At 44.5% G+C, this 16,988-nt stretch overlaps 1 protein-coding gene across 1 annotated transcript in view; it reads left to right on the top strand.

The window, feature by feature from the left end:
- The window catches only part of LOC126421040 (neuroligin-1-like), a 746,590-nt gene that overhangs the window by 591,468 nt on the left and 138,134 nt on the right, over positions 1–16,988 (top strand). The window contains exon 6 of the mRNA XM_050087234.1: positions 15,282–15,445. Coding sequence (XP_049943191.1) covers positions 15,282–15,445 — 164 coding nt within the window. The remainder of the gene's footprint in view (positions 1–15,281; positions 15,446–16,988) is intronic.

Here is a 16,988-nt window from a genome sequence, read left to right as displayed (position 1 = left end):
TCGAAAGTAGACACTGACTTCAAAGAACTGAAGGTTTATTGTCTGTAGTACACGTTCCAAATCTTTCCACGCACACGTACCGACGTTCACACTTATTTCGGCTTGTTATTACTTTTCTGAGTTAACTATTGCTTCTACCGAGCTTTGCTAATGACTCGCTTCCATTACTGATGCGTTCTTATTCCCGTCCACGAACACTGCAACATTTAACGAATTTATCTAACTTCTCGCCGCAAGCAACCATGTATTGTTCAGCTACGTCTGACATCCAGCCACGACCTCAGAGCACATGAGTTCTATGCTCTGTGGCCACGATTCCCCACTACGAACTGCCTTCCGCACCACCCGTAACAGTTGACACCAAACCTAACTTCCCGATCACAGGAGGTTGGCAGTGATGGTGCGCTAGGCCGCTGCTTCTTAGGTACAGATGTCCGTACTCAAAAAGTAACTACATTTGTAACCATACAGCTGTTAAGTAGTCACTGTTTCCAACTGTCAAAAAAGCACGTACTGGGCGCTGGTTAGCATCCCCACCAGAAACACCAAAAGTGGGCGAGAGTTGTGGCTTATCGCACCCCAGACCGTAAGGCCTGCGGTGGGACCAGTATGTCTTGGACGAATTCCCTCTACAAGGCAATGCCCACCAGGTCTACGTCGTACGTACAAATGACCATCAATTGAATACAGCAGAAACTGATTTCATCGCTGAAAACCATGGCGCGCCACTCTAGGTTCCAAGTGACCCTCTGACGGTACCAGTCGAGCCGTGCACGTTGATGCTGCGGCGGGAACGGAAGACAGGATCTGGTTCGCAACAAGCCCTCTTTTCTATGCTGTGGTAACTGTACGATCTGCCACTGTTACCCTTACAATACGGCGATCCCGGAGACTGTCTGTGCTGTGTGGACGTCAAGAACCTCATCTACGACAGTGAGAATGTACACCTGACCACTGATACAATCGTTGCACAAATAACACAACACGTCCAACTAGAGTTGGAGTTTTCCGAAAGGACCATCCCGCCACTCGGAAGATCACAATTTGACCTCTTTCGAACTCGCTCAGTTGGCTGTAGGAAGCACAGTGCTTCTCAGTGGCATGGCTGCCTGCTTGTACCACATTGAGCCCTCTGAATGTGAGCATTACATATTGACGGGCAGATACAGATGGCGCTGTGGTAGCTACGATAGTAGGTTATCTGTTGCCGGACAAGGTTGAAACCATTATCAGTGCATCTGCTAACCCCCAGATGGCATATGCCGTCATCGGATCAAAATCGACCTCATCTTTCCAGGTACACTACCTTTTTTTCTGGCATTGTATGTCATTGTCTCAAGACACGCCTGCAGTTCCCCTGCACAATTGTACAATTATATGGATGTTGACACTGTTTGTTGCAAAAAAATTAGGGAAAACAGTACAATGAAGACAGACACAAATGCGTTTGAAAATACATAAGCACTGTTAAAGCAATGTTTACAAGGATTTTGCGTTAACAATAACAAGATAAAACTTCCGTCGTGAGATTGTGGCTAAGTATAGCAATCGTCTTTCCTCCCTACTCAAAGAGAAAGCACAGAACAGCTACTAAGATATTAGGTCACCTTGACGCGGGAAGTTGAATGAAAGAACGTGTGTGAATTCTTAAGGGACAAAACTGCTGGGGTCATCGGTCTCTAGACTAAAACACTTCTCAAAGTTACTTAAACTAACTTACTCTAAGAACAACACACACCCATGCTGGAGGGAGGACTCGAACCTCCGGCGGGAGGGACCGCGCAGTCCAGTGTCTTATGACAGCGCCACTCCACTCATCTAGTGCTCACTATCACATTATTCATCCTCCTGTAATGGCTCTGAGCACTATGGGACTCAACTGCTGTGGTCATAAGTCCCCTAGAACTTAGAACTACTTAAACCTAACTAACTTAAGGACATCACACACATCCAGACTGTAGCGCCTTTAACCGCTCGGCCACTCCGGCCGGCTATCCTTTTGTACTTTATATCTTAAAAATGTTCATCATTCTCAATCCCCCCCCACAGCTCTTGGATTTTGTAGTGAAACTTGAAGTGGTAGGGAGCTGGTTGGGTAATGGAAACGTACTGGGACCACAAATTGAACTGTACTAGAACAACAATTTACTAACAAAAGCCGGCCGGAGTGGCTGAGCGATTCTAGGCGCTACAGTCTGGAACCGCGCGACCGCTGTGGTCGCAGGTTCGAATCCTGCCTCGGGCATGGATGTGTGTAATGTCCTTAGGTTAGTTAGGTTTAAGTAGTTCTAGGGGACTGATGACCTCAGAAGTTAAGTCCCATTGTCCTCAGAGCCTACTAACAAAAAATTAAATATTTTACAATGAGAAAACACACAGTTAAATATAACCTTGAATCGAATGAGAATAAGATGATGATTAAAAATAACAATAAAGGTCCCCCCGCGTTGGCGGGCCGAAATGAAATCATCAAATAATTCAAGTACGAACGAGTTACAACCAAATTGTTAATCGCCCTAAGGCGCTAAGCGTTAACAGACAATTCAAGAACATCAGTTGACCACGTTGGCTGGCCGAAATGAAATCATCAAATAATTCAAGTACGAATGAGTTACAACCAAATTGTTAATCGCCCTAAGGCGCTAAGCGTTAACAGACAATTCAAGAACATCAGTTGACTGAACTCAGCAACTGCGCGAACGACTTAAGGCCCAATGATAAATATCTTCCGCGGTGAACCTGAGACAATTCAAAGTATTTAGCAGTTGCAGTAAAACTGATTATTCTTTCCAACAGTACAAATGGCTTAAGATCCAATGATAAATATCAACAATGGCGAAGATATTTCAATTAATACAATGTTACATATTATTTTCACTACGGAACAAGATGTTTCGGCCACAAAGACAAGTTTACGGCAACGCTGACCCATCTTACGTGGACATAATTACACTACAAGGGACTTCAACATAATTTGGGACACGTATGGGGTAACAATTAACGGCAGGTGTCTATGCTACAGCTTTGCAACTGGCGGAGGAGCTCCAGGATTCACATTAATTACATTTAACTAGTAACTGTTTTGAAGGGTCTTAAGCTTAAACCCAAAGAGCCTTACGGCACAATGGTCGACCAAAACATCAGGTTAAACTTATACTAAAGGCCGCCTCCAGACGGTGTTATTTAGATTTACTTAAGCGAGGATTTAAAAGAAATCAGTTGCATTAAGTCATATACAGCTGAGATATAACCACCAGACCAAGGCAAACGCTGAACTACAAGCGTTACACGAAATGCAAATAGCTTAAGTAGCAGAGCAAATATACGGACGGTATCATCTAAAGCCAGTGAGTAGAAACGGCAAATAAACAAATCGCAAGATAATCATTACACAGGAGGCTAGTTCGGAAAATAGCACGTCACAAGTAATACCCACTTACTATAATTAACTGGTCAGCTGTCTTATCAAAACAAATACCTTTTCCGGGTAGATGTATGAGGAATTTGCAAACGATTCAATGAATGCCACCAATCCCATCAAATCATACAATGAGGCCCTTTTCTTGTTTCGCCACTGAAAAATAAGGGAGTAAATAATGTCTAACCTATCCCGTATCAAATATGTATAAGCAGCATTATAGAAAATACAAATATCGATGAACAAAATAAGTTTGCCAAACACTGAAAGGGTTAAATGGTATTCTGCCTAAATACAGAACGTCAATGAATTATGCCTAAGTGGCAGGCACTATCCAAATAAAATACCAAAACCATCAATTGATTAAAAAGGCTAGCGAGCTTTGAATAGATAACATCCCAGACAGGTAGCTTACACTTAACCACAACAGTAAATGCGATAAACAGTATTTTAATAAAATACGAGACACTAGTGAATTTAAGAAGGCAAGGGAGCATTGAACAGATAACAAGACGGACAGGTAATTTACAGAACGATTTGACAGAAAGTGCAGTTTTCCCACACAAACAACGCAGCTGCGCTGCTCAGTAACGTGGCAAGTACACAAAAAAATTAGAGCTAATACACGTTCGCCACAAATAACGAATACATATCCAGAAAATCGCCAAACACAGCCTAGTAGCGCAACACAATCGAGTGCTTTAACTCACAACAGCGAAACGGAGTAACGATCACAAGTACCAGTTAGACCCAAAAGCAACCAGGACGCAGGGGCTCACACATTGCTTAAGAACAAAATTACTGTCCGTTACAAAATACCTCATCATATAGTCCACAAATGGGCATGCAACTGAACCAAGAGGATCTATACATTCTTAGACAGTGAAGAGTCTATACACACACAATGAAGCGCCAAATAAACTGGTATAGGCACACGTTTTCAAATACAGAGATACACTATGTGATCAAAAGTATCCGGACACCTGGCTGAAAATGACTTACAAGTTCGTGGCACCCCCCATCGGTAATGCTGGAACTCATTATGATGTTGACCCATCCTCAGCCTTGATGACAGCTTCCACTCTCGCGGGCATACGTTCAATCAGGTGCTGGAAGGTTTCTTGGGGAATGGCAGCTCTTTCTTCACAGAGTGCTGCACTGAGGAGCGGTATCGATGTCGGCCGGTGACGCCTGGCACGAAGTCGTCGTTCCAAAACATCCCAAAGGTGTTCTGTAGGATTCAGGTCAGGACGCTGTGCAGGCCAGTCCATTACAGGGATGTTATTGTCGTGTAGCCACTCCGCCACAGGTCGTGCATTATGAACAGATGCTCGATCGTGTTGAAAGATGCAATCGCCATCCCCGAATTGCTCTTCAACAGTGGGAAGGAAGAAGGTGCTTAAAACATCAAATGGTTCAAATGGCTCTGAGCACTATGGGACATAACTTCTAAGATCATCAGCCCCCTAGAACTTAGAAATACTTGAACCTAACTAACCTAAGGACATCACACACATCCATGCCCGAGGCTGGACTCGAATTTGCAACCGTATTGGTCGCACGGTTCCAGACTGTAGCGCCTAGAACCGCTCGGCCACCCCGGCCGCCTTAAAACTTCAATGGAGGCCGCCTGTGCTGTGATAGTGCCACCAAAACAACAAGAGGTGCAAGTATCTTCGATGAAAAACACGACCAAACCATAACATCACCGCCTCCGAATTTTACTGTTCGCACTACACACGCTGGCAGTCGACGTTCACTGGGCATTCGCCATATCCACACCTTGCCATCTGATCGCCACATTGTGTACCGTGATTCGCCACTCAACACAACGTTTTTCCACTGTTCAATCGTCCAATGTTAAGGGTCCTTCGACAAAACGAGGCGTCGTTTGGCATTTACCGGTATGATGTGTGGCTTACGAGAAGCCGCTTGACCATGAAATCCAAGTTTACTAGCCTCTCGCCTAACTTTCATAGTGCTTGCAGTGGAGTCTGATGCAGTTTGAATTCCTCTGGGATGGTCTGGATTGATGTCTGCCTATTATACATTACGAGCCTCTTCAAATGTCGGCATTCTCTGTTAGTCAACAGATGAAGTCGGCCTGTACGCTTTTGTGCTGTACGTGTCCCTTCACGTTTCAACTTCACTATCGCATCGGAAACAGTGGACCTAGGAATGTTTAGGAGTGTGGAAATCTCACGTACAGACGTATGACACAAGAGACACCCAATCACCTGACCACGTTCGAAGTCCGTGAATTCGGCGGAGGGCCCCATTCTGCTCTCCACGATGTCTAATGACTACTGAGGTCACTGATATGGAGTACCTGGCAGTAGGTGGCAGCACAATGCACCTAATACGAAAATCGTATGTTTTTGAGGGTGTCCAGATACTTTTCATCACATAGTGTATGTAAACAGGCAGAATACGACGCTGCGGTCGGCAGCTCCTATATAAGACAACACCTGTCTGACGGAGTTATTAGATCGATTGTTGCTGCTACAGTGACAAGTTATCAAGATTTAAGTGAGTTAGAACGTGGTGTTATAGTCAGGGCACAAGCGATGGGACACAGCTTTTCCGAGGGAGCGATGAAGTGGGGATTTTCCCGTACGACCACTTCAAGAGAGTACATTAAATATTAGGAATCCGGTAAAACATCAAATCTCCGATATCGCTGCAGCCGGAAAAAGATCCTGCAGGTACGAGGCCAACGACTGCAGTGAATCGTTCAGCGTGATAGAAATGCAACCCTTCCGCAAATTGCTGCATATTTCAATGCTGGGCCATCCACAAGTGTCAGCGTGCGAACCATTCAACGAAACACCATCGATATGGGCTTTCGGAGCCGATGGACCTGTCGAATACCCTTGATGACTGCACGAGACGAAGCTTTAACCTCGCCTGGGCCCGTCAATGCTGTTGATGACTGGGAACGTTGCCTGGTCGAACGAGTCTCGTTTCAAATTGTGTCGAGCGGATGGACGTATACGGGTATGGAGACATCCTCATGAATCCATGGACCCTGCATGTCAACAGGCGACTGTTCAAGCTGGTGGAGGCTGTGTAATGGTGTGTGGCGTGTGCATTTGGAGTAATATGGAACCCCTGATACGTCTAGACACTACACTACTGGCCATTAAAATTGCTACACCAAGAAGAAATGCAGATGATAAACGGGTATTCATTGGACAAATATATTATACTAGAACTGACATGTGATTACATTTTCACGCAATTTGGTTGCATAAATCCTGAGAAATCAGTACCTAGAACAACCACCTCTGGCCGTAATAACGTCCTTGATACGCCTGGGCATTGAGTCAAACAGAGCTTGGATGGCGTGTACAGGTACAGCTGCCCATGCAGCTTCAAAACAATACCACAGTTCATCAAGAGTAGTGACTGGCGTATTGTGACGAGCCAGTTGCTCGGCCACCGTTGACCAGACGTTTCCAGTTGGTGAGAGATCTGGAGAATGTGCTGGCCAGGGCAGCAGTCGAACATTTTCTGTATCCAGAAAGGCCCGTACAGGACCTGCAACATGCGGTCGTGCATTATCCTGCTGAAATGTAGGGTTTCGCAGGGATCGAATGAAGGATAGAGCCACGGGTCGTAACACATCTGAAATGTAACGTCCACTGTTCAAAGTGCCGTCAATGCGAACAAGAGGTGACCGAGACGTGTAACCAATGGCGCCCCATACCATCACGCTGGGTGATACGCCAGTATGGCAGTGACGAATACACGCTTCCAATGTGCGTTCATCACGATGTCGTCAAACACGGATGCGACCATCATGATGCTGTAAACAGAACCTGGATTCATCCGAAAAAATGACGTTTTGCCATTTGTACGGCCAGGTTCGTCGTTGAGTACAACATCTCAGGCGCTCCTGTCTGTGATGCAGCGTCGAGGGTAACCGCAGCCATGGTCTCCGATCTGATAGTCCATGCTGCTGCAAACTTCGGCGAACTGTTCGTGCAGATAGTTGTTGTCTTGCAAACGTCCCCATCTGTTGTCTCAGGGATCGAGACGTGGTTGCACGATCCGCTACAACCATGCGGATAAGATGCCTGTCATCTCGACTGCTAGTGATACGAGGCCGTTGTGATCCAGCACGGCGTTCCGTATTACCCTCGTGAACCCACCGATTCCATATTCTGCTAGCAGTCATTGGATCTCGACCAACGCGAGCAACACTGTCGTGATACGATAAACCGCAATTTATCAAAGTCGGAAACGTGATGGTACGCATTTATCCTCTTTACACGAGGCATCACAACAACGTTTCACCAGGCAACGCCGGTCAGCTGCTGTTTGTGTATGGGAAATCGGTTGGAAACGTTCCTCATGTCAGCACGTGTGAATGCTCTAAAAAGCTAATCATTTGCATATCACAGCATCTTCTTTTTGTCGGTTAAATTTAGCGTCTGTAGCACGTCGTCTTCGTGGTGTAGCAACTTTAATGACCAGTAGTGTACTCTGACAGGTGATTCGTACTAAGCATCATGTTTGATCAAGTGCGTCTATTCATTTCCATTGTCAATTCGTTGGGCAAATGATCAAAAAATTTTATTGATGCGTATTCAACTCTCTTCTGAGCCACTGACAGATTTAACGATCGGCGAGAAGGATATTATTTTTCCTCTGATGTTGTAATTGTGGACATTACCATTCTCCCGGATTGTGCCGAATTATTTACTCAAAAAGTTAGGGGTTTCTACCTTGTTTACTGAGCCCTGTTCATGAGCTACACTAACTGTCGGTTAGACTATTTTTTGTATGGAACTCAATATTGGATGTTATCTCAAATTTTGGAGAGTGTAGAGAACCATTTAATAATTATTTGAAAAACGTTATTAACAATTCTCTGTAATAGTCTGCAAAACTTACTATCTCCACTTGATGGATGTTAATTGGAACGTCATTCATGTACACTGTCACATCACAAGTATTCAGAGACCTGTCAGTGGATGTTAATATATGGTATGTCCATCCTTCTGCTTTATGAACGTTTGAACTCTGCTGGGGAAACTTTCAACAAGGAGTTTGAATCTCTGTGGAGGAATCATTTCCCAGGAGCCAAAAGCAGAGAAGGTGTTGATTTCGGACGTTGGGGATGGACTGAAGTCATCGAACTCGTCCCAACCGTGTTCCATTTGGTGTAGGCCGAGACTCTGACAGGCCGGTCCATTTCAGCAATGTCACCGTAATCATTGCCTCTCAAACGCTGTTTTGTAACAGGGTTAAGAGTCATGCCGATACAGCCATCGTCTCCGAATTGATCCTCTGTTGTTTACAGTACGCAATATGGTAAAATGAGCTCATATCCTTGCACAATTAGCGCCTTCCTATGTGCACTAAAGGGACCACAACGTGAAGCGGAAAACACCCTAATACTATTACACCACCTCTGCACATGTTGGCAGGTAACGTTCTCCAGGTGTTGTTCAAACCTAAATCCTTCCATCGGACTGCACTGCGTGTGTCGTGACTCATCACTCCAAATCACTCGTTTCTAGTCATCTAGTCAACACCCCCACCGTCGCATAGCATTGCCTACAGAAATGTGTGGCTGGGGAGGAGCTAATCGGCAATTGCACTCCATTCTTTTTAATTCCACACGCAAAGTAATTGTGTTTGTTGGACTGTTGGCAACACTGTGGAACTCACAAATGATTCCTTCCGATAATTTCATGCGATTTTTTATAATCGCCCTTCACAACGCTCGACGGTCCCTGTTGGACAGCACTTGAGGTCTTCCCGGTATTGGTTTGGTTTAGGTTGTTCCTCGCCGTTTCCACTTCACAGTCACTTCACTAACAGTCCACTTGAGGAACTTTTGAAGGGCTGAAATGTACCTAATGGATCTGTTGCTCAAGTGACTTCCAATGTGTAGCTGGTGTTCGAAGTCGCTGAGCAGTCCTGACACTTCATAGTTTATGCCTGTCTGTTACGTAGTTTAAGTGAGTGGAATGTGAAAGTAATTAAAATTGCCTTCTCGTAATCCTACGGGAGGAGAAGTGGCGTTGGTTCAATTGATAAAACTGATATTATTGTTGTTGTTGTGGTGGTCTTCAGTCCTGAGACTGGTTTGATGCAGCTCTCCATGCTACTCTATCCTGTGCAAGCTTCTTCATCTCCCAGTACCTACTGCAACCTACATCCTTCTGAATCTGCTTAGTGTATTCATCTCTTGGTCTGCCTCTACGATTTTACCCTTCATGCTGCCCTCCAATGCTAAATTTGTGATCCCCTGATGCCTCAGAACATGTCCTACCAACCGGTCCCTTCTTCTTGTCAAGTTGTGCCACAAATTCCTCCCCTCCCCCCCCCCCCCCCCAATTCTATTCAATACCTCCTCATTAGTTATGTGATCTACCCATCTAATCTTCAGCATTCTTCTGTAACACAACATTTCGAAAGCTTCTATTCTCTTCTTGTCCAAACTATTTATCGTCCATGTTTCTCTTCCATACATGGCTACATTCCATACAAATACTTTCAGAAACGACTTCCTGACACTTAAATCAATACTCAATGTTAACAAATTTCTCTTCTTCAGAAACGCTTTCCTTGTCATTGCCAATCTACATTTTATATACTCTCTACTTCGACCATCATCAGTTATTTTGCTCCCCAAATAGCAAAACTCCTTTACTACTTTAAGTGTCTCATTTCCTAATCTAATTCCCTCAGCATCACCCGACTTAATTCGACTATATTCCACTATCCTCGTATTGCTTTTGTTGATGTTCATCTTATATCTTCCTTTCAAGACACTGTCCATTCCGTTCAACTGCTCTTCCAAGTCCTTTGCTGTCTCTGACAGAATTACAATGTCATCAGCGAACCTCAAAGTTTTTATTTCTTCTGCATGGATTTTAATACCTACTCCGAATTTTTCTTTTGTTTCCTTTACTGCTTGCTCAATATAGAGACTGAATAACATCGGGGAGAGGCTACAACCCTGTCTCACTCCCTTCCCAACCACTGTTTCCCTTCCACGTCCCTCGACTCTTATAACTGCCATCTGGTTTCTGTACAAATTGTAAATAGCCTTTCGCTACCTGTATTTTACCCCTGCCACCTTTAGAATTTGAAAGAGAGTATTCTAGTCAACATTGTCAAAAGCTTTCTCTAAGTCTACAAATGCTAGAAACGTAGGTTTGCCTTTCCTTAATCTTTCTTCTAAGATAAGTCGTAAGGTAAGTATTGCCTCACGTGTTCCAACGTTTGTACGGAATTTAAACTGATCTTCCCCGAAGTCGGCTTCTACCAGTTTTTCAATTCGTCTGTAAGGAATTCGCGTTAGTATTTATTTATTTGTTTAATTATTTATTACTAAACAGAATCTTTGTCTCTTTGGGTCGTTAAATTGAAAATGCCTTTAAATAAAGCATTCTGCTTTTAATTAAAGCATTCTTTATAGGGCATATTCTGAAAACTGAGTTTCTGAATGCATTAATCTTACTCTGTTTGTATGAGTTCGGTCCATGCTAAAGCAAGTAAACGGCATCTGTTCTGTGTGGTTGCGTTAGGACCATGTGGAAATGAGTAAAGAAATTTATACAGTGTTGCGTACATAAACACGGACTTCGAAAACTACTTATCTTACTGCCGATATTATTCTTATTTGCAGGTACTGAAATTACCATCGGTCACGAATGCCGACCGATCGTGCATGCTTCCACGCAAAGCATCAGCTAGCACCATTACTAAGGCCAGAACTGTTGGTTAAAAATGACTCCAGTTTGGAGTGGAACTCGGGGTGATCAGATTACTTGAATGAGGAACTTTTTATGGTGATATTATTTAAATAAGGCAGCTCACACTTACAGAATAATTACATACATCGCGTTGAAGTGTAAAGGAGAGAGAACGATAAATTAGTCAGGAGTAATTGTTTTATGATCATGACATCAAAACCAAGCACAGCTCGATAGTGAATGTTAAACAGTAGGTTCTTTGGACCATGGTTACGTTCCTTTGATAAGTGACAATGTTATCTTAGGCACATTGCCGATACTTCAAACACTTTAAATCTTTTATCTGACATACGCGATTGCAAGCAACGGCTTAAAATGCTAAACTTGCTAGGATTTCTAAAAGGAGTGCCACGTCGTCTGCTGTTACTTTTTCTCTATTGACAGTACCATTCTCCCCGCCTCCTTTCGTATTGCAGGGTGCGCCTCTCGTCTAGTCATCAATTCCGTATTACATAGTTGTGTCCAGATACATTCTGGCAAATAACGAACGTAAAGAATAGGAGTGAAATCTGGTCTCGCAGGACAGAGCGGATCGGGCTATGGTTGTGGAAAGGGCTTAAGGCCTGGATTAGAAGAATTTCAGTAAGAAAATTTTAAAAGGTTTTTAACAAATGACCTTTCACATTTTAATTTAAGACAGCTGAAGGCCTTATATTAAAATATTCACATAAGGTTCGGCTGAAGGCCATGCACAGTACTTGAGACAATAATCACAATCTAAAAACAACAGAACTATGGTGCTCAGAAGAGCTCCAAGAGCTGGCCTGAGTAGATAACTCTAACATAAGTTTCGGTGAGATAAGCAGCCAAGACTAAGTAATCAGATGGCAACCCGACCCAGGGATGGCTGAAGGACCGACCAACAACCTAATCAATTCCCTTCATCCCGACCAACGGCACGTCAACCGAAAATGTCAGCGAGGACGAAGATACCAGTAGCACTGCGTCTTCAAATATTGGCGTCTAAATACAGCCAAGGCCCCATAACCACTCAAAAATATGAACAAATACAAACGCGTCGAACTACGCGCCGTGCCGGACAGCGTCAACACGGCGAGGAAACACAGGCTCGCTGTTCTGTCCGAACCGACCGACTGCCTACTCCAGTACGCAGACAGCATTCATAACTGCTCAGTGGAAATCACAGAAGCTACACAAAGTTCCACGTAAACACTTGCACCAAGAACTCCGACAATCCTAAAACCAATCACTGTGGAAGAAGTCGACACACACAGAGTTTCCATAAGCGGTCGGCGACCAAATACACGTCGTCCGATAAGACGACCCACCGAACGACCAACCAAGGTCGTTCCCACTCAACGGTCGGGCGAGTCATGGCTGTCCAGAGCTCACTGCAGCTCCGTGCCTACTCCCTCGATGTCCGTTCGGAGCTTGGAGACACGGCGACCCGGGCACACTGGCTCGCACCCAGCCATACAGAGGGAACAGTTGCCCACTGGGCACCCGACATCCCTGCACAATGAAGGAATTGACCCACGTCCGGCAAGACGACCAACTGACGAGGCCCAGAAACGTTCAAAAGACCAAATACACGTCGCCCGACTGAAGACCAACCAACGGTCGTTCCCGTTCCAGTCTCGTTCCGTCGGACAGTTCATATGTGTGGCCAGCGGTCGGCGAGTACTGGCTGTCCTGACCTCACTGGCGCTGCGTCCCGACTGAACTGCCGACACACGACGACACGGAAAATACTAGCGGTCGCTCCAGAGATGGTACGACAATGCACTTATCGATAAGCGTTGCTGCTGCCACTCACGGGCAGGCAAGCCAGCAACTTAGTGACGCCAGTAAATCGAATAAGAAATGTGACGGCAGAACCGCAAAGAGAAGATGTTAAACAATTCGTATAGGTTTGCTGTAATTAAACTTCCGCAACTTGAGAGAGCCCCCATGAAAAATGAGTGATGGTAAGGCAATGAAACTTTTAGGTTTGCTGTAATTAAACTTCCGCAACTTGAGAGAGCCCCCATGAAAAATGAGTGATGGTAAGACAATGAAACTTTGTGGAAACTTTCGAAAGAACATGAAAAACAGAAATAGCGATTAGTTTCCTTTCAGATTACGCTGATACAATAGCTCCCTACTTAGCAATCATATATAACCGCTCGCTCACCGATAGATCTCTACCTACAGATTGGAAAATTGCGCAGGTCCCACCAGTGTTTAAGAAGGGAAGTAGGATTAATCCATCGAACTGCAGACCTATATCATTGACGTCAGTTTGCAGTAGCGTTTTGGAGCATATACTGTATTCAAACATTATGAATCACCTCGAAGGGAACGATCTATTGATACGTAATCAGCATGGCTTCAGAAAACATCGTTCTTGTGCAACGCAGCTAGCTCTTTATTCGCACGAAGTAATGGCCGCTATCGACAGGGGATCTCAAGTTGATTCCGTATTTATAGATTTCCGGAAAGCTTTTGACGCCGTTCCTCACAAGCGACTTCTAATCAAGCTGCGGGCCTACGGGGTATCGTCTCAGTTGTGCGACTGGATTCGTGATTTCCTGCCAGGAAGGTCGCAGTTCGTAGTAATAGACGGCAAATCATCGAGTAAAACTGAAGTGATATCAGGTGTTCCCCAGGGAAGCGTCCTGGGACCTCTGCTGTTCCTGATCTATATAAATGACCTGGGTGACAATCTGAGCAGTTCTCTCAGGTTGTTCGCAGATGATTTACCGTCTAGTAAGGTCATCCGAAGACCAGTATCAGTTGCAAAGCGATTTAGGAAAGATTGCTGTATGGTGTGGCAGGTGGCAGTTGACGCTAAATATCGAAAAGTGTGAGGTGATCCACATGAGTTCCAAAAGAAATCCGTTGGAATTCGATTACTCGATAAATAGTACAATTCTCAAGGCTGTCAATTCAACTAAGTACTTGGGTGTTAAAATTACGAACAATTTCAGTTGGAAAGACTACATAGATAATATTGTGGGGAAGGCGAGCCAAAGGTTGCGTTTCATTGGCAGGACACTTAGAAGATGCAACAAGTCCACTAAAGAGACAGCTTACACTACACTCGTTCGTCCTCTGTTAGAATATTGCTACGCGGTGTGGGATCCTTACCAGGTGGGATTGACGGAGGACATCGAAAGGGTGCGAACAAGGGCAGCTCGTTTTGTATTATCACGTAATAGGGGAGAGAGTGTGGCAGATATGATACGCGAGTTGGGATGGAAGTCATTAAAGCAAAGACGTTTTTCGTCGCGGCGAGATCTATTTACGAAATTTCAGTCACCAACCACCATAAATGAATGCAATCTATTTTATTTGTAGTATATGCATACTGTGTTACCAGTAACATCATTGCTGTTCAATTCAAGTAATGTATCCTTGATGCCAAACGAAATAATAATAATAAAAAGTCACCAACTTTCTCTTCCGAATGGGAAAATATTTTGTTGAGCGCAACTTACATAGGTAGGAATGATCATAAAAATAAAATAAGAGAAATCAGAGCTCGAACAGAAAGGTTTAGGTGTTCGTTTTTCCCGCGCACTGTTCGGGAGTGGAATGGTAGAGAGATAGTATGATTGTTGTTCGATGAACCCTCTGCCAATCACTTAAATGTGAATTGCAGAGTAATCATGTAGATGTAGGTAGATGTAGAATAAACGGTACGAACACGAGCCGCACACAGCTCAAGGAGTGGTCCCAAAATTGAACCCTATGGGACTCCCTTCGCTGTTGCTCCCCAATGACTAAAATTGTCTTTCCTTCCAATGTTGTTTGAACTTCATGGTACATCTTTTTGCTTTCTGTTGTATTTGATTGAAACCAGTTGTTTGTAAAGCCATCAAATCGTTAAAAGTTAGGTTTTTCTTTGGTAAGATCACAAAAATATCATATGGTGACATTTAATTATTTATGGCTTGTAACATTTGGTGAGTGAATGGATAAATAAATAACATTCTCACTCGAGCAACCCTTCAGTAGACTCTTTTAATTATGCAGACACCCTGCGAGCGAGCTTTGGGTGGGGCCACGCTTTTGTAGCACTTGCACGTGTAGTCTAGGAGGCGCGGCAGGTGTCTGTGAGAGCCGGCGGCGCGGCGGTGTTGCAGAGGACGGGCAGCGTGCGGGGCGAGGACGTGCCGTACGTGCTGGGCCTGCCGCTGGCGGCGGCCGCGGCGGGCGCGCTGTCGCCGCAGCAGCACAACTTCAGCCGGCAGGACGCCGCCGTGTCGCGCCTGCTCATGCGCTACCTCGCCAACTTCGCCAGGACCGGGTCAGTACGCCTCACCTGCACTCTGCTGCCTGCTGCCGCGCCTTGCTTTCTGACGTGGTGCTAGCCGAGGTAGCAAATAAAGACGATCAGACATCTACAAAAAAGATTAATTATTGTAGGTTTGCTACAATTAAACTTCCGCTGCTTGAGAGAGCCCCCATGAAAAATGAATGATGGTAAGACAGTGACACTTCTGGAAACATTCTAAAGGACATGAAAAGTAGAAAAAGCGAATACACCATTGAAAGAAATACTCTCGTGATGTATATTTTAAGACTGAAGCGACAAATGAAAAATCGTAGCAAGGCCAGGATTCGAACCTGGGTCTCACTCTCACTTTTTTCCATTTTTTTCTCGTTTCCTCCTCCAGATGGGGCAACGCTGTAGGGAGAGGAAACGAGAAGAAGTTGTATCTTACCGGGATTCGATCCCGGTTTCTGGCTTACTTTTTTTTTAGGCAGATGTGCTAATTACTTTGTCTGGTCACGATGCCCCCCCCCCCCCCCCCAGGCTTATCACTGTGCTGGTCCCTAACATCTACTGGCCTTTTTTATGGTTTTGTTTTTTATTCCATTGATTTATTTATGTTTCTCTTTGAAACCTTACAACGTTGTACCCGAAAAAGAAAGCACTAAAACCGGAATTAATCCTGCATGGCTTCCATCACTGAAAACGGAAAAAAAATTATTTCCAATCGTTGCTTGCAAAAATGTTTTATTTATTTCTTATTAACTAAAAAAAATTGGAGTAGAGCCAGAAATATTCTCCACATCATCCAACTCATTGCTAATTAAATACGTGATACAGCATGTCCACAAAAAGCGTACGATAGTGTGGCAGATTTCGCCATGTCCAGTGGGCTATAAACATGTACAGACACAAGGGTCCACATCATACCCATTCCCCACCACATAATGAACATCATTCCACACAAGCCACATAATTGTACTGTTCTTCATCCTCCGGAAGAAGGTTGAACCTGAACGCAGGACAATCTCACCGCGGATTGCCGACTGCCAAGAAAGGCCAATTGACCAATTGACGGCGAAGCCAACTGCGATGCCTGTGTCCGCAGGCGACCAACTCCTGTTTCTTCTTCTGCAACATCAGACATATCTTCCCCCTCATAGAGGCTCTCAATATACTCTCTCCACCTACCCCCCTCTTTCCTCTGCATTTAACAGTGCAATTCCATTGCTCTCTTGATGACACCGCCCTTGCTTTTAATTTGACGTAGGTTGTTATCACTTCCCTATATGCTAAGTGAGTCCTTCCGACCATCATTTCTTTTTCGATTTCTTCTCATTTTTCATGCAGCTACTACGTCTTCCTTTTTTCATCAATCAGGTGAAATATTTCTTCTGTTACCCATGGTCTCTTCGCAGTTACTTTCTTTGTCCCTATCTTTTCCTTTCCAACTTCTGTGATTGACCCTTTTACAGACGTCCATTCCGCTTCAACTGTACGCCCTACTGAGTTATTCCTTATTGCTGTACCTATAGCCTGAGAAAGCTTCAAGCGTATTTCGTCATTCCTTAGTACA

The sequence above is a fragment of the Schistocerca serialis genome, chromosome 1, assembly GCF_023864345.2.
Source record: "Schistocerca serialis cubense isolate TAMUIC-IGC-003099 chromosome 1, iqSchSeri2.2, whole genome shotgun sequence".
NCBI classification, from domain to species: domain Eukaryota; kingdom Metazoa; phylum Arthropoda; class Insecta; order Orthoptera; family Acrididae; genus Schistocerca; species Schistocerca serialis.
This window is presented reverse-complemented; position numbering and strand designations above follow the sequence as displayed.